Raw genomic sequence first — 17,628 nt, 5'->3', positions numbered from 1 at the left:
TTGGAAAAATGAAGTCATTTGTCCTGTTGATTATCTCATAGTCTAGATTTGACATACTCCTTCCTCATGGGATTTTTTTTTTAAGATTATTTGAAAGGTATAGTGAGTGAGAGAGAGAGAGAGAGAGAGAGAGAATCTTCTATCTGCTATTGGCTTATTCCCCAAAAGGCCACCGTTGCCAGAGCTGGGCCAGCCCAGAGTCAGGAACCAGGAACTCCAACAACATGGGTGGTAGGAGCCCAGCACTTGGGCCACCTTCTGTTGCCATCCCAAGCACACTAGCAGGATGCTGGATTGGAAGCAGACTTGCGGAGACTTGAACCAGCGTCCCGATATGGGATGTTGGTGTTGTAAGCAGTGGCTTAGCCTGCCGCTCCACACCTCCAGCTGTTATGCTGTTATCTGACTTGTTCCTCCAGCCCCTGCGTCTCCTGTAAACTGGTGGCTGGATCTAAAGGAGAGCCCCTTCCTGCTGCCCGACAGAAAAGTAATTCGAACCACATATGTAACTTACAATTTTCTCAGAGCCAAGTTGAATTAGTAAAAGGAAATAAGTGAATCAATTGCAATAATATAATTTAATCAGATATAAACAAAGTATTGTTTAATATGTAATATCAATATAAATTTATTGGGATAGTCTACTTTTCTTTCTTCATACTGTGTATAAAAAATTTCTTCAAAATCTGGTGAACATTTTACATTTTAGCCTATCTCAACTTGTATGTAACTCTGGGGTTAAAGCAAAATGCACGCCGGTGCCGCGGCTCACATGGCTAATCCTTCGCCTGCGGCGCCAGCACCCCGGATTCTAGTCCTGGTTGGGGCGCTGGTTCTGTCCCGGTTGCTCTTCTTTCAGTCCAGCTCTCTGCTGTGGCCTGGGAGTGCAGTGGAGGATGGCCCAAGTGCTTGGGCCCTGCACCCTCATGGGAGACCAGGAGGAAGCACCTGGCTCCTGGCTTCGGATCGGCACAGCACGCCGGCTGTAGCGACCATTTGGGGGGTGAGCCAATGGAAGGAAGACCTTTCTCTCTGTCTCTCTCTGTCTCTCTCTGTCTCACTGTCTAACTCTGCCTGTCAAAAAAAAAAAAGCAAAATGCAGTCCTACCAAAAGAATTATGTTATGTTTGTTTAATGGAAAATTGTTTTATTCCACTTCAGTTTTTAAACTAAAACTAAATCATTAAAATTTTTTCTTGAGAGTACTCCTATCTGCTGGTTCTCTCCCTAAATGCCCACAACAGCCAGGGATAGGATGGGCGAAAGCTGAAAGTTGGGAAGTCAACCCAGGTCTCCCATGTGGGCAACAGGAACCCAACTACTTGAGCCATCACCACTGCTACCCGGGGGTCTGCATTAGCAAGAAGCTAGAACCATGGATTAAATCCAGGTACCCTGATGTGTGACTCAGGCATCCTAACAGGTGTCTTAATTGCGAGGCCAAATGCCCATCCATAAATTGAATTTAAAGTTAAGTTTCTAGGGCCTGGTGTTGTGCAGTGGTTAAGCTGCAGCCTGCAATGCTGCATTCCATATTAGAGTGCCAACGTGAGTCCCAGCTGCTCTGCTTCTGATCCAGTTTCCTGCTAATGTGCCTGGGACAGCAATGGAAGATGGCTCAAGTGCTTGGGCCCCTGCTACCCCTGTGGGAGGCCTGGCCCAGCCCTGGTTTTTGCAGCCATGTGGGGGAATAAATCAGTGGATGGAAGATCTGTCCCTCTGACATTCTCTCTTTGTCTCTCTCTCTCTCTGTCACTCTGCCTTTAAAATAAATGTCTTAAAAAATAAAATTCCATTCCTCCATGCACTAGCCATTTTTTCAAAGTGCCCAGAAGCCACTTGGGCTAGTGGTCACTGCACTGGGCAGCCTGTATATGGGACATTCCCACCACTGCCGAACCTTCTGTTGACTGCATTGACCACCAGGCTTAGGCAGACTTAGGTCCAGCTTTTTAGGTCATGATTCACGGTGGGAGTTGCTAAGGCCTTCGTGCTGTGCCACATCGTGTCTGGATGCTCTTTCCCTGATGCTCAGGTTCTTGAGTGCATCCAGGTGTTGTTGAATAAAGGAGCGAGAAGCCGGTGCCGCGGCTCACTAGGCTAATCCTCCGCCTTGCGGCGCCGGCACACCGGGTTCTAGTCCTGGTTGGGGCGCGGGATTCTGTCCCGGTTGCCCCTCTTCCAGGCTAGCTCTCTGCTCTGGCCCGGGAGTGCAGTGGAGGATGACCCAAGTACTTGGGCCCTGCACCCCATGGGAGACCAGGAGAAGCACCTGGCTCCTGCCATCGGATCAGCGCGGTGCACCGGCTGCAGCGCGCCGGCCACGGTGGCCATTGGAGGGTGAACCAACGGCAAAGGAAGACCTTTCTCTCTGTCTCTCTCTCTCTCTCACTGTCCACTCTGCCTGTCAAAAAAAAAAAAAATGTCAAGAGTCATATTCTAGAGCCGTCAGAGATTGGTATAGTTAATGGGGTCTTGTGTTTGGATTGGGAGACTTGCCTAGATTCCCTTGAGCCTGTGGAGGCTGACTATCCTTTATAAATTCAGAGAAAGGGGTCTTGAGGGGCCATCTTGCCTGGTCTGCCCATTTTGCAGGTGAGAAAGCTGAGACCTAACCAGAGAAGGGAAATGAGTTGTCTGTGGTCGGTGACAGGGGCTGGAGTGGCGCCTGGGTTTTCAGTTTCTCTGTGTTCCTCTTTGTCTTCTGAGTCCGTTCACACCATAGTACTCCACCTCTGTTTGCACTTAGCCCATTCAGGCTGCCATACAAGCAGATCCCATGAACTGGGGGGCTTACCAACGGTGGAGATTTCTGTCTTGGGCTGGAGGCTGGGAAGTCCACGGGGACTCCCTTTCTCCTGGATGGCCCTCTTCTCCCTGTCAGCTGGCACCACGGGAGGGGCGGTGAGCTCTCTGAGGTCTCCCTTAGCAGGCACTCATCCCAGGCCTGGCAGCTTTGCCCTCGGGACCTGGTCACCTCCCCAAGATCCCCCTCCTGACACCTTGGGGGTTAGGGTTTCAAAATATGAACTGGGTGGAGGGGGAGGGGCAAGAAAACCATTCAGAGCATAGCATCTGCCACTGTGCTGGGCTCTGTCCTCAGCTGCCTCAGAGAGGGGACAGGGTGACAACCACAGTGACCAAGAGCCTGGGCCCGCGGGGTGAGCAGAGGCTCAGCGTGGCCTTGTCCTGGTGCAAAAGAAAGAACAGAGCACGTTGAGGCAGTCAGTCCCTGGTACTGTTTGGATAACTCTCCAGACATGGGCAAGGGGAAGGTGCCCCCCACCCCCCCGCCGGTGCCTGGAGGGTCAGGTTCAAGGTGCACCCGGGCAGCCTGGCCTCCTGCCGCGCAGAGCTGACTGGGCCTGGTCCCCCCCGCCGGTGTCTTGCAGAGTGTCTGGAGGAGAGCTCTTTGACTTCCTGGCCCAGAAGGAGTCGCTGAGTGAGGAGGAGGCCACCAGCTTCATTAAGCAGATCCTGGATGGGGTGCACTACCTTCACACAAAGAAAATTGCTCACTTTGATCTCAAGGTCAGTAAGGGGCACAGGGGACGAGCACCCGAGTTTAGGAGGCAGGAGGGGCCTGGGGCCTGCTTGGCCCTCCTCATCCTACCCTGGCAAAGCCTGAGCTCCCGGGAAAGCAAGGGTGCCGTGCAGAGAGTCCGCCTGTCCAGTCCTGTCACCCACTGAGGCACAGCCTGCAAGAAGCTCCTTAGTCAAAGCACAGGGCATTTTTCAGGGGCAGGAGGGGTGTGAGTTTTAAACAAGCAGACCAGTGACAGGAAACTAGACCAAGCACGTTTCACACGATGGAGCTTTCCTGTTGTCACGAGCTAAGTCCAGGCTGGGCACAGCCAGAAGGAATTCCTGAGGTCGGTGGGCTGCCCAGCCCCCACCCAGCCCAGCCTGCAGCCTCCAGCCCAGCAGGGACCCCTGGCTGCCCTCACTGACTCTGCCCCACAGCGCAGCCCTCAAGCTGCGTCCAGGGCCAGTGATCATTTGTGGTAACTGATCGGCAGGGTCGAGAAAGTTCACGGTGACCGCATTGGACGTCATGAAGCAAGAGTGTGGGCACGGTAGAAAGAGCAGTTCCCTTAGTCACGGCTCGGCTGCCGTCTCTTGCACCCTCGCAAGATCCCTGACACCCAGGGTCCCCTGCTCGGACCTTGAACGTGTTTACGGGGGAGACGCCCATTCGTTTTTCTGTCCAGAATTCCTGCGATCTTTCAAGGACCATGCAGGGTGCCTGAGAATTGCCGTAGATACAAAAGCAACCGAGGTTCTGTCTGGGCTTAGTTCCTCTTTCCAGGGAACTCGGTGCAGAAGAGAGAGAAGAAAGATCAACAGCTCTAAGTGTTGTGAGAGAGGAAGCCCCGGGCAGGGGGACTGGGGGCATCATGGGAGCCCAAAAGAAGGGACATCTAAGAGTGGGGTATTAGAAAGGGCTTCCTGGAAGAGGTGGTATTTGAGTTGAATCCTAAAGGACTGGCAGGAGTTAGCAGAGAAGAGCCTTGTAAGGAAGGGAGGACTGTAGTGTATGTGGTCACTAAACAGGGCAGGGCTTTCTTGCGAAGTGCACGTGAGAGGGAGTGCAGAGGGAGCAGGAAGCTGACCCTAGGGGAGGGAGCTGAGCCACGGAGCTTGCACTTTGTCCTGAGAGACACTGGGGCCGGGTGAGCAGGGAGGTGAGAGGTGAGCAGGGAGGTGAGAGCAGCAGGCATGTGTTTCAGGACAGTGCCTCTGGCTGGGGGGATGGACAGAATGGGGACAGCCTGGAGACTGGCAGCTGGCCAGTCTGAGTGAGACGGAGGAGAGGACAGAGACTCTGCCGAAGCGGTCGTGTGAGCAGCGGTCAGTGCCTACCTAGATGTGCGGGTAAAGGCAGGGCAGAGTCCACATTGACACCCCCATTCTGGCTGGAGCAGCCACGACAGGCCCCCCATCTCACAGTAGCTGGGCCAGGCTGTGAGCCCTGCACCCCAGCGTGCATCCTCCTCCCAGCTCTTCCGCTGGTCCCCCTCCCGTGCCTATTATGATATTTTGAGTTTCCTCTAACAGAAGGCCTCTTGCAGTGTTTTGCCCGGGAGTCACAGGGTCAAAGTTGGGGTCCCCTGGACAGGCCTTTGGACCTCCGGGGTTATCCACCAAGCAGGAAATAGCTTGCGTGGGGGTGCACCTGGGTCTCCTTGCTGGTAATGCGATGGACGGCTGTGCTTTGATGTCTGTGCTGGCTCTAGGGGAGCAGCCTCTGATGAGCTCCTTGTCTTTTCTCTAATGGGTCTGGTCGAGGTAGCAGAGTTGCAGGAAGCCAGCAGGGCCCAAGGACCAGGGCAGGTTCACGATGTTGCTGTGGTGTGGGGAGCGCTGGCTTGCAGTCTGATCCTTGCTGTTTCAGCTGCATTGCAAGTCTGCCTGGCACAGGGGTGGTAAGGGTTCGAGAGAAGAGGCATTCCGTGCTGACTCGGGGACAGGGGCTCCGATCGTGGCTGTCTTCATTGCTTCCCTTTCCGGAAGAGAGGGAAGCAGAGCTCTGGGTATGGTGCTTTGGCCCCCTCCCTTCCACCCCCAACAAAAGGAAAACAAACCCTGCCAGCGAAGTCCTTACCTGGTTGCTAGGTGGGAACTGCGGGTGGGGGCTGTGCCTGGGCACCTCCTGTGACCTGGGGACAGTCTGGGCAGGCAGATCGAGTTGGTGATGATGCTGCTAACCCCCACCCGCGGCCTTGCAGTTGTGTGGACTCCCCGGCCTGTGCAGCCCCTGGCCCGGGCCCAGCAGGGCAGCTTCAGGAAGTGACGAGGAGCTGGAACTCAAAAGGGTGACCTCATGGTGGGGGAGATGCTTCCTGCAGCCAGAGTGTGTGTGTGTGGGGGGGGGGTGTGTGCGCCCCCTGGCTGGAGCCTCCTGCCAGCTGGAAGGCTTCCTGCTCAACATCCGGTGGGCAGCTTAGAGGATGTCTCTGGCTTCCACGTTCTTTCCCACCGTGGACAAGCCACCTCATTCTGGGGCTGGCACTGGGGTACGACGCTACTTGGCATGCCTGTGTCCCATAGTGGAGCGCCTGTGGTCCAGCCTCAGCTCCACTTCCCGCTGATAGGCACACTGCCTGGCAGGCAGCAGAGATGGCTCAAGCACTTGGGTCCCTGCCACTCATGTTCGAGACCCAGATGGCTTCCAGGCTCCTGGTTTCAGGCTGGCACAGCACCTGCTGTTGTGGGCATTTGAAGAATGAACCAGCGGATGGGAGATCTCTGTCTCTCTCTGCCTTTCAAATAAAGAAAAGTAAAATAATTTTTTAAAAGATGATAAAATATACATTTTCCTTCCTGAGTTTGATTCTCCATGAGGGGTCTCTGCTTTCTGTCCTGCTATATTCTGGTTTCGTTGTTGTTGTTTGTTTTTTTTGTTGTTGTTGTTTTTTTTTTTTTTTTTTTTTTTTTTGACAGGCAGAGTTAGACAGTGAGACAGAGAGAGACAGAGAAATGTCGTCCTTCCATTGGTTCACCCCCAAATGGCCGCTACGGCTGGCATGCTGCGCTGATCCGAAGCCAGGAGCCAGGTGCTTCCTTCTGGTCTCCCATGCGGGTGCAGGGCCCAAGCACTTGGGCCATCCTCCACTGCCTTCCCTGGCCAGAGCAGAGAGCTGGACTGGAAGAGGAGCAACCAGGGCAGAACCGGCACCCCGACCGGGACTAGAACCCGGGGTGCCGGTGCCGTAGGCCCTCACCAAGTGAATCAGGTCGGCCTTGCTGTCCCGGGGACTCGACCACTGTGTCGCTCCATAGCCTGCTCTACGCCCACTTTCCAGCTCGAAGGTGATGGATGTGGGTCCACTCCTGGACCTTCCTTGGAGCGTGAACCCCCTGTCCTCGGGCTGCTGTTTGATGAGCGCCTCCTATGTCCCCCCCATTGCGCTGGGGACAGTCAGACTCTGTCCCTGCTTGTACACATTGCCAGCCTCACTGCAGAACAGATGAATTGGACAGGATCGCATAAGATAAGTGGTCTTGGTAAAGACAGATCATGGCCCGCTCTTGCCCAGAGCTCCTTGATGGGTCCTTGGAGCCCGCGGGACACACGGCCCGGCCCCATTCTGGGCCTGGTGTGTGGGCCTTTCTCGCACCGCCTCAGCCCTGTCTGCAGCTCAGCCACCCTCCCTGCTCCAAAGGGCCGGCCCAGGTTGTGAGATGCCGGTTCCACATTCCGGCCTCCCTCCTGCTCTGTTCCGGCTGCCTCCATCCGGGATGTGCTGCTCTTCCTTCCGTCCGCCCGTGGACTTCCTGCTCACCCCCTGAGGCCGAGGAGACACACCATCTCCTCGGGAAGTCCCTGCCACCCTCGCCACTTCCCAGCAGCGTGACTGAGGACTCACTCGCCTCTGCTTCCGCTGCCCTGTGCACAGACCTCTGCGTGAGCGCTCGTCACTCCCTGCCGCACGGCGCAGGACGAGTCGCTCCGTGTCAGATGAATGAGTACATGCATGAATGAATGAATGACTGAGTGCCTTGCTGAAGACCACATGCATGCATGATGCCCAAGGAAAACGAGAGGTTCCAGGCAGGCTTCAGTTCACTGATGTGTGCATTTATTGAGGGCCTACTGTATGCCAGCGTCTGGAGTGAATGTAACCTGCTGGCTCCCTCGCAGGGGCTCCCCTGAGACTGGCTGGGGAGGCTGCCTGGAGTTAAAGCTACCCAGTTCTCCCCAGGGTGAGCGCCCTGCTGCAGCAGAGCGGGAGCTGTCCTGGTGGCTCCTGGTGTGTGCTGGGAGTCACCGCCGAGAGGCCCAGTGATGTGGGGGTGGGGGCGGGGAGGATAGCTGATGTCACACCGTGTTTACCTGGGTGGCAGGAACACTGGGCTGAGTGTCCCTCAGTACTGATGGCACCCACATGGGATCACTAGGAAGTGGGGCTCGGTACCACCAAGGAACCTCGTCCTGGCCCAGGATCCCAACACAAACAAAGACCTTGTGGAGGGAGGGTGCTTCATGTAGTTTTGTGTTTATTTTGGATTTGGGAGTTTCTCCCTGGGCATGAGTGTGTCTGTCTCCCCTCCCTCCAGTGTCTACCCCTGTCCTTGCCCCAGCCGATCCAACCTGAGAACTCAGATACGGAAGGCAGTCCTTGGGTCTGATAGGGCTTTATTGATTTTACTTTCTTATTTTATTAGTTTATAAAGAACACACATTTATTTCTCAACAGTTCTGGAAGCTGGTGTATAGATATTTTAAGTGAAAAGGACAGCTGTAGGAATTCATGAAAATTGTATGCAAGCCAGGAGCCCAGCATTCTAAGGGGACTTTTGGCTTATTATAAATAGCAGTAAGAGGGACAAATACCTGAGCAAGATGCTCCAATATAATGGAAATTTCAGGGTATGTGGGACTTTCTAGAATATGGCATGCCTGCACATCTCATCTTCATTGAAGTAGAAGGTAGTGTTACTTTGTTTTACATACAAAGCCACTGAGATTCAGAGAGGTTAGGTGACTTGCCCCAGGTCACACAGGAACTAAATCAGGGTGCTGGGACTTGAGTTTAGTGAGAGGCAACACCATAAGCAAAGCTGGGAATCACCAGATTTTCTTTCACAAGCTTCTAACACTCTAGATTTCTTACTTCTTTAGGTCACACCTTAAAAAAATTAATTTTTATTTGTATTTTATTTGAAAGGCTGAAGCCAGGATCCTGCAACCCCATCTGTTTCTCCCCCATGGGTAGCAGGTACCTAAGTACTTGAGCAGTTACCTGCTGCCTGCCAGGGTGCGTGCGTGCGTGCGTGTGTGTGTGTGTATGTGTTAGCAGGAAGCTAGAATCAGAAGCAGAGCTGAGATTCGAACCCAGGCACTCCAGTGTCAGAGGCAGGTGTCCCAAGTAGTATCTTAACCACTGCACCCAATGCCCACTCCCCATAATACTTTGTATTGTCAGCTCCATACAGCCAATTGATTCTCATAGGACACTTTCTTTGGTTCTTGCCAAACCCTCTATCAGGGGCCCCCCCCTAGGTTGCAGCCACAGGACGCAGGTAGTTCTCATGAGAATGCTGGTGACACGTTGGAACTTCTGCTCACGGGTGACACAGGCGGCTTTGTGGCTCACTCGGACAACAGCGTTTGACCGCGGGCAGCATATTTCCTCAGTTTTCTCTGCTACTCACAAAGTGGTAGCTAGACACATAACACCCTTTCCCGCTTCATCTGTGTTATTAAGTGAGCTTCTCCATCACCTTAAGTCTAGAGTCAAGAAGACGGTACTTCAGGTCCTGGTTGCCGATATCTGTGGTGTAAGTGTACCCAGCGTGGCTCATTTCAAGATCCCTTACCGGAGTGGGACAGAAGTGTGCAGTACCACCTTGCGTAGTATTGGTCTCTAGTGATACAGATGCAACGGGGATAAATAACCCAAGGAGCACAGAAAATACTAAATTGTAGTTTTTGGAAAGGAAGTTATGAGTTTTATCTTTTTAAAGAGCTGTCTTTTTTTTTTTTTTAAAGATTTTTTATTTATTTGAAAGTCAGAGTTACACAGAGAGGAGAGGCAGAGAGAGAGAGAGAGAGATCTTCCATCCACTGGTTCACTCCCCAATTGGCCGCAATGGCCGGAGCTGCGCCGATCTGAAGCCAGGAGCCAGGAGCTTCTTCCAGATCTCCCATGTGGGTGCAGGGCCCAAGCACTTGGGCCATCTTCTACTACTTTCCCAGAACATAGCAGAGAGCTGGATTGGAAGTGGAGCAGCCAGGACTCGAACTGGCGCCCATATGGGAGGCCGGCACTTTAGGCCAGGGCCTTAACCTGCTGCGCCACAGCGCTGGCGCCATGAGTTTTAAATATTTATACTTTTGGCATAATTTAAGTTTGTCTAATTTAATCCCTTTTTATTTGAAAGGCATGTGCACACACACGTACATACTCACAGCCACAGAGATCTTTTATTTACTGGTTCACTCCCCAAATGCCGACAATAGCAACAGCCGGGACTGAGCCGTGTCTGACCCTTATCTTTGACAACAGCTCACTTTCAGAACTGGGCACAGAATGCCTGTGAATTGAGCAATCCGCTGTCCTGAGCCAGTGGGCTCCAGTGCATCCCTGGTCCCCTGAGACTGGACAGCAGCGTGTGCTCTCTGCAGGTCTGGGTGTCACGGAGGCAGCCAATGTCTCACAGGCAGGCTACTCATCTCAAAATGGGGACACAGGAGGGAGACCCTCAGGTTATGCCTCTGATACAGGGAGGGGAGGGTGTCAGGGCCCCCTGGGGCTTCAATGTGCCTCCTCTGAACCCCTAACCGTATTAATGGTTCCATTTTGCAAACAAGGGGTCCAAGACTCGAAGAAGCCAATGACTTCCCAAGGTCACGCAGAGGGCACAGGGCAGAAGTGGAACTCAGGCCCATGTCTGTGGAGGCCAGGGCACGAGTGTCCCAGACACTTGGGCCAAGCTTGTTTTCCAGTACCCGCCTGGGGCCCACTCCTAGGGATGGGATTTTGTTGCTTTTGTCTTTTTTATTCGGTTCCCAGGAGGTTGCCATTGGTGAGGAGCGTGGCTTGGGGCTCAGGGTGCCAGGATCCAGGCCCAGTTTCCTCGCGGGCTTGAAGGGTACCAGCCATCCCGCCCTCACGCGGCAGTCTCACGGGTCTGAGGATGGGGGGTGCTGTTGTCACGGGTGCCAACTGTAAGGCCTGTATGCTGGCCCAACATTGAAAGCTTCTGGTCCTGGAATGGCCTGGAAAGTGAGCTTTCCTTCCTCTACAGCCCTAGGAGGGCGGAGCCGTGCAGTGGCCTTCCCTGGAGGAGGGGGAGGCCACGAGTGGGTGGCCAGAGCCTGTGGTTTAACAAGTCCAAAAGCAGCTGAGTTTGGGCTGCTCCCTAAACTACAGCTGTGGGTTTTCTGGGAGATAAACCTGGAGCTGGGGCAACAAACCGCTGAGGCACCCAAGCTGGGGTGGAGATGCCTACGTGGCCGGCAGCCTCGGGGTGACCCCAGGGAGCCCCTGCATCATCTAGGCCAGGGGCGGGGAACCTTTCTTCTGCCAAGGGCCTTTTGGGTATTTATAGCATTGTTCACTGGGCATGCGGACGATCAGCTTCAAGATGAGCCTGCTATATAGATGTATTGAATTTCGAGTCCCGCCTGCAGTTGGCAGGGTCAGACCACACGGCCTGCAGGTCAGACGTCCTCCACCCCTGCCCTAGGCGAGGGGTCAGCGCGGGAGCATGGGAAGCACACAGGAGTTGGGGCCAGGCTGCGCTTGGCCCTCAGCTCCACTCCCTGCTGCCCGAGGCACTGCGGGCCGGCACCTCCCCTACAGTGCCGGGCTGGCGACAGCACCAGCCTCACAGAGTAAGGCTCCAGGAGATGCACGTGGTACCGGTGCAAACTGGGAAGTGCCGTGCGCTTTGCTCTGCCCTCTGCTGGACTGGGTGCTTGCAGGAACAGGGGAGAACCTGCCCTCGGCGAGGGAGCAATCCACGGGGAGGAGGAGCCACACGAGCTCGGGGCCAGGCAGATGGTGCTTCCTGGAGGAGACAGGCTTTTAGCAGAGCCTGGAGGGGTGGCCTGAAGGTCCACAGGCATAGGATGAGGAGCCTCAGTCCCAGGGTGGACCACAGGCCGCTGGTTGGATCCTCCCAGTGGCGCTCTTGAGGCTACGTCTGACAGCAGTCCTAACACAGAGGTGGGAAACCTCACAGGAGAGGGAGAGAAGGAACTGGCCCAGTGTCAGGCTGCTGGCCAAGGGCAGGGCTGGGACTCCAACCCAGATCCTGAGGCCCATGCCCGTCCCCCTTATCTCGGTGGAGTCTCTCCACTGTGTTGGCTAATCGGTCCATTGATCCAGGAGATGGGGACTGAGCACCCACCATGAGGCCAGCGCTCTTGGGCGCTGGGGGTAGAAACGGGAGGCCAGGCCCTGTCCTCGCCCAGGGGTCTGGGGGAATGTGTAAGGGTGAACGTACTACCACTGGTTCTGCCAGAAGCACGCACAGGCTGCCCCGCAGGCCCCTGGGTGGGAGTGAGGAGTCGCATGTGCGGGGTGGGAGATGTTCCAGGGTGGGTGCGTTGGAGCTGGGTGCCGAGGGGAAGGAGCTGTGGCCAGGGGCATCGCAGCGAGGGAACTTCAGCTTGGGGTGCGGCAATGAGGGGGCAGTGGGGACGTAGCAGAGCTGAGCAGAGGTGGCAGGGGGAGGGAGGGCTGTGACCGTCCAGCAGAGGCAGACGCTGGGTGTGGGCCACACCAGAGGCTTGTGGGGTGGGGCTGCCTGTGGTCTCGCCTGCCGTGTGCCAGGAGGAGCGGGAGCCACAGCATCCTGGAGGCCCACGGAGGCCCCACAGCAAGCAGCCTTGTTTTCCGCGGTTGCTGGGCGACGCCTGAAGAATCTGGGGCCGTGCTTGACGTTGCCGGTGAAGGTTAACTCACAGGGAGCTTCCTCGTCTCCATAGCAGCGGCCTGGCCGGGCCCCAGCCAGTAGCAGGCAGGCTACACACGGACCTTGGCCTGCTGGCTGCCCATGTGGGCTCTGACCCTTGCTCAGGGACCCTGGCAATCTCTCTGTTTCTGTGGGCTGCTTTGCAATGTGAAGGGACCGACTGACCTCTGAGGATCCCTGCCACCTGTTGTCAGGAGTTGGGGCTGGGATGGGGGGTGGGAGTGGGGTCTTTGAACAGGCGCCTTCTGCACGCAGCTGAGTGCGGGCGGCTCACCAGGCACTGTCTGAGCTCCCGGGCCGCCGCTCGCTGCTGCCTCCTGGAAGAGAATGAACAGACATCACCCCCGCTGTCTGGAGTCTCCCTGGGTTGTGCCCCTTCTGTGCGCTGTCCGTCCAAATCCTCAGAGCAACCTAGGCCTTGGTAGGTGCTGTCCCCACGCTACAGAGAGGAGACTGACTGTAAGTGGCAGAGCTGGGATTTGAACCCACACCTGCCTGACTCCTGTCCCTTGTGCTCGGCACTGCCTTTCTCCTGCACGGGCTCCTGGGTGTGTGCTGTGCTGGGAACGTGGGACACGTGTCCCTCCTGGAGGTCTGGCTTCTGGGCGGCACTACAGTCAGATGCGGGACTCAGAGGGGACACATAGGCCTCTCCCACGGGTGCCTGGGGGCAGGCTGAGCTGCTGGGTTGTTTGGACAGGCAGGGGCAGTTGCACCTCCTGGGGGCAGCTCCATAGGCCTGGGCTGGGCAGCACCTTCTTCAGGGTGATCTCTTCCTCCAGCCGAGCTTTGGCGGTGAGGTCAGCTGTGTGGGTGAGGTATTCGGTGGAAGTCAGTAATGCTGGGGAGAATGACAGGAGCGGGGGAGTGAGAGGATCACGCTCCCCCCGAGGGCATCTGGCGAGGGCCCAGCGCCTGTTCTTCCTTCCTGACCCTGGCACTGGCCCGGGGCTCAGGGCAGTGCAGGTTTGCTCAGCTGGCTTGGCAGGTGGTGCCACCTTGGAATTACTGAGCCTCGAGCTTGAAGGGGCCTTGGGCGGCATCCAGTGTTTCGCTCAGCACTGGGAGGGGGTCCAAGGCCCGGAGACAGGAAGTGGCCTTGCTGAAGTTCACACAGCCTTGGGGGTGGAGCTGGAACTGCGGTCTCCCCTGCCCCCGGCCTGGGTTCTTTTCCACCACTCTGCCCGGTTTGGGGGGAGGGAGAAACAGAGGTGCTTAGCCTAGACCTTGGGGGATGGCCTCTTTCCTGTCCCCCAGCTGCCTCTCTGACCTCCCTACCCAGCAACCTGGCTCCAGCCCCGCAGAGTCCTGTGCTCTCTGGCGCCCCTAGTGGTGGTGGGGGCTGCAGCATACAAGACACCACAGAGGGACCTCAAACTGATTAGAAGTTTTCCAAGGGGAAAGGCCTCCACCTAGGAAAGTGGCTCACAGATGAGAGACAGCCTACAGCTCAGGACTGCCAGCAAGCTTGTCAGTGTCGAGGGGGTCAGAGTCAGAGCAGGAGTCCTTGGAAAAGGAGGGAGCAAAGGGAGTGTGGCCGTCGGGCACAGGCTGTGTGGGCATGGAGAGGAGCAGGGAAGGTATTCCTGGCTGGCAAACCAGCTTGAGTGAAGGATGGGTGTGAGACGGTGCCCTGGGGGTTGGCACTGCCCAGCCTGAGAGGTGTGGGGCAGGCACAGGCAAGCGGTGGGCGATGAGCCTGGAAGATAGCGTCCAGTAGCCTGGGGCAGCTGGTGCAGAGGCGCCAGGGCCTCAGGCATCACGCAGGGCAGTCGGACTCTCCCTGGTGGTCAGTGGGACCACCCAGGATATTTAACCAGGGTGGGTGATGCAGAATGTAGAGCACAGGCTAGCCTGCCAGGGGAGCCCCTGAGACTGCCATTATGAGCTGCTGGACTTAGAGCAAGTCATGTAGCTCTCTGGGCTCAGTTTCGTCATCTGAGAAATGGGGATGATAACAGCATCAGGGTGACTACAAGAACCACGTAGGACACTAGTATGCTGCTGGGCTTGGGTATGGTCAGGCTGTGAGTGTCGGCCAGGCCAGCAAGAAGGAGGCCTTTTTGAATGCAGGAAATATGCTGATGTAGGGAGGTCTTGATCTCCCAGCCAGCCTGGAATCACCTTAGCTGGCCAGGAACCCGTGGCATCTTTACTTCCAGGCAGGGCAGGTCTTGGATCTGCAGGTGCATCTGGCCCAAGCAGCCTAACGAGTGAATGGTAAGTGAAGACAAGAAGGCAAGTCCTGATAGCCCTGCAGAGCCTTCCTGCTGCTCCACGACCCCCACCCCGCCTGACAGCCCCAGGCCGCGCCCTTGTGTCAGGTCTTCTCATCTGAAATCAGGAGCACCTGAGGCTCTGAGGACCAGGCTGGGGCGGGGCCTGGGGCCCACTCACCTGTGTGAGGGCATCACCAGAAGAAAGAGCATCCGGGCGCCTGAGGTTGCTTGCGTGGCCAGACCTACGTGCCACTCCTGCTTCCCCCTGGGGTCCCCAGAGAAGATCCAAGAAGAACAGGGGAAGGGGATCGTGCAGTGCAGGGATCGGCTTTGGGGGCTGACAGATCCCCGTGTCCCTGAGTCTGGCAGAGTCTTAGTTCCCTTTTCTGCCCAAGAGGAAGGATAACACTGCCACACAAAGGTCATCGAGAGAGTTCAGTGTCACATGTGTGGGCAGCACTTGGCTCTGTGTAATTCAGGGGCTTAGCAGGTGGCACCTGTCTTCTTTCACTTACTGAGCACCTGCTGGATGGCAGGCTCTCTCCCAAAGCCTCGGGGACCGTCGCCGCCCAGTGGAGAGGCACGGGTCAGTCCTCAGACAAGCTTGCCAGTGTTGGGAGCACCGGGGGAAGGAAGCACGGGTGTTCAGGGAGCCTGTGGGGCTGATGCAGAGGCAGAGAGGGCTTCCCGGAGGAGGCGCTGCTGTCTTGACTGAAATGTGAAGGCAGTCCGGGGGGAGGAGGCGGTGATAGGAGAGTGTGCTCCAGGCCACAGAGCTGTTGCTTGCTGTGTGTTAGTTTCTTGGGGGTGGGAACTCTGGTAGAAAACGTGGCCTTGCTCTGGGGTTCTTACCCGCTTAATGTCTATGGGTTACAAAGTTAGGTAACCAATACCACAGTCACCAGTAGAACAACTTTCGAATCACTTGTGGAACATTTCCACCAGCTCAGGAAGGAGCTGTGTACTCATTAGCATCCCTGCTTCCCCAGACTTGGGCAACTCCTAACCCACATTAGGCTTCTGTCGGTGCTGATTAGAAGTGCGATCACGTACCACGGGGTCTTTTGTGGCTGCTTCTTCGTCTCAGCATGACGTTGTCAAGGTTCATCCGCACTGTCGCATGGTGTGAGTCCACTTCTTGTTACTGTCACGCGACACCCGAGGCTGCCCGAGTTTCTAGAGAAGAGAGTTATTTGGGCTCCAAGTTCCAAAGGTTCAAGTCCGAGATCCAGTGGCCCCTGTCGGACTGGCCTCTGGGTAGGATGCTTTGCTGTGGGGCTGCAGGGTGGCACAGAGATGGGAAGCGTGTGTGTCGAAGGCACGGAGGTCTCTTCTGAAGCCACCAGGATTCTGTCATGGGGACTGCACTGCAGCGAGCTGATCGCTCACTTCCCAAAGCCCTCACTTCTTCTCCTTCTCCTTCTCCTTCTCCTTCTCCTTCTCCTTCTCCTTCTCCTTCTCCTTCTCCTTCTCCTTCTCCTTCTCCTTCTCCTCTCCTTCTTCTTCTTCTTCATTTGTTTAATGAGTACAAATTTCATAAGTACAACTTTAGGAATATAGTGATTCTTCCCATCATACCCAGCCCCCACCCCCTACTCCCACCCCTCCTCCTCCTCCCTCTCCCATTACCAGTTCCATTCGCCATTAAGAAACCCCCCCCCCAAAAAAACACCTTGTTCCTTTACAGTCAAGACAAAGGTGGTTCAAGTCATTGCTTCTCAAGGTGTCAATTTCACTTCTACAGATTTCCTTTTAGGTGCTCTATTAGTTGTCACAGATCAGAGAGAAATCTGGTATTTATCCCTTTGGGACTGGCTTATTTCACCATATTGTAAGTATGGTGTTTTCCAGATTCATCCATTTTGTTGCAAATGACTAGATTTCATTTTTTACTGCTGTATAGTATTCCATAGAGCACATATCCCATAATTTCTTTATCCAGACTTTGGATGACAGGCATTTAGGCTGATTCCACGTCTTAGCTATTGTGAGCTGAGCTTGCTCTCCAACGCCGGTGCGGAGGCTCTCGGCTGGTGGGATCCTACATTGTGCACGCCTTCACCCTCCACGTAGGTCCGCTGTGTTCGCCAGCGTACGTAGTCTCCTCTGCTGTTTTCTCCCTAAGTCTTCCCTGAGACCGCACTCTTTCCGCTTCGTTTAAACTCTCTTCTCCTAGACTCGAGCCGCAAGCTCTCTCCCTGCTCTGCTATCGTAAGCACCGAGCTCTCATGTCTTAGCACCACAATTTATTATTTCCTCCCTCTTGGGCCCATTGACTTACGACTGGGGGTTAAAGTCCTGACCGAATTCAGGGACCAAACCATGTTCAACCAGCTGCCAGCGTGTGAACACTTCACGCCTTTTTGTCGTCTTCTTGGACTTCATTCCTTTCTGCGGCCGAGCGCTAATGCCATGTGAACCCTGCGATACACAGTATGGGTGCGTCGTGTTTCGGGGCTCCACTCTTGGGTGGAGCGGCTCTCGGGCTGCTTTGGACGTCTGTGTCTCACGTTTGCAGGACACTGCCTTTCAAATGGACTCAGGGGCAGCCGTGGGGGAGCGGAGGAAGGCAGGCAGAGCTGAGGGACCTGCTCGCCCCCGTCCTGGTCTCGGCAGGGTGGGAACGGGAGAGGTGGCACTCAGGATCCTGGTCCAGCCTCTCCGGGGGCCCAGCCAGGGCATGGCCATCCTCTACCTCTGCCTGCCCTCACCATCCGGGCATGCCTGGCAGCTGCCTATGGATTCTGGGGCATTGTGATTCTCCCCGGAAAGCAGGTGCCTTTGTTCCTGTGTCTTGCTGTGGGCCAGAATCAGTTAAACGCACAGAGAAGGGAGAGCTGGGAGGACAGGAGTGTTGTCAACAGGAAGCTGGCTGGCCGGGACAGTGAGGAGGCCAGGGTCGGTGAGCCGAGTGTGCAGCAGGCCGGGCCGGGCGGGCAGGCCGCCACCCGCACACTCACACAGACGCCCATGGCTGTAT

The 17,628-nt window shown here is 55.8% G+C and overlaps 1 protein-coding gene and 1 long non-coding RNA gene across 9 annotated transcripts in view; one reads left to right on the top strand and one right to left on the bottom strand.

Annotated features, from left to right (window-relative positions):
* Positions 1–17,628, top strand: part of DAPK2 (death associated protein kinase 2) — a 121,537-nt gene that overhangs the window by 78,671 nt on the left and 25,238 nt on the right. For 7 of the 8 annotated variants that reach the window (XR_007910155.3, XR_016218244.1, XM_008268912.5 and 4 more), the window contains one exon: positions 3,393–3,531. The exons of the other annotated variant lie outside the window; for it this stretch is intronic. Coding sequence is in view for 5 of the 7 variants with exons in the window: in XM_008268912.5 (XP_008267134.3) it covers positions 3,393–3,531 (139 nt within the window). In the remaining 2 variants the exon portion in view is untranslated. The remainder of the gene's footprint in view (positions 1–3,392; positions 3,532–17,628) is intronic. 8 annotated transcript variants of the gene reach the window in all.
* LOC149123147 (uncharacterized) lies at positions 3,801–5,751 on the bottom strand. The gene is made up of 2 exons (XR_016218245.1): positions 5,606–5,751; positions 3,801–5,503 (listed from the first exon to the last, which is right to left on the bottom strand). It is a non-coding gene; the product is annotated as an uncharacterized LOC149123147 (long non-coding RNA).

This window comes from Oryctolagus cuniculus, chromosome 12, assembly GCF_051225735.1.
Source record: "Oryctolagus cuniculus isolate XC-2025 breed Fujian yellow rabbit chromosome 12, ASM5122573v1, whole genome shotgun sequence".
In the NCBI taxonomy this organism is placed as follows: domain Eukaryota; kingdom Metazoa; phylum Chordata; class Mammalia; order Lagomorpha; family Leporidae; genus Oryctolagus; species Oryctolagus cuniculus.
The sequence above is the reverse complement of the archived record's forward strand: the minus strand, read 5'-3'. Positions and strand labels throughout refer to the sequence as shown.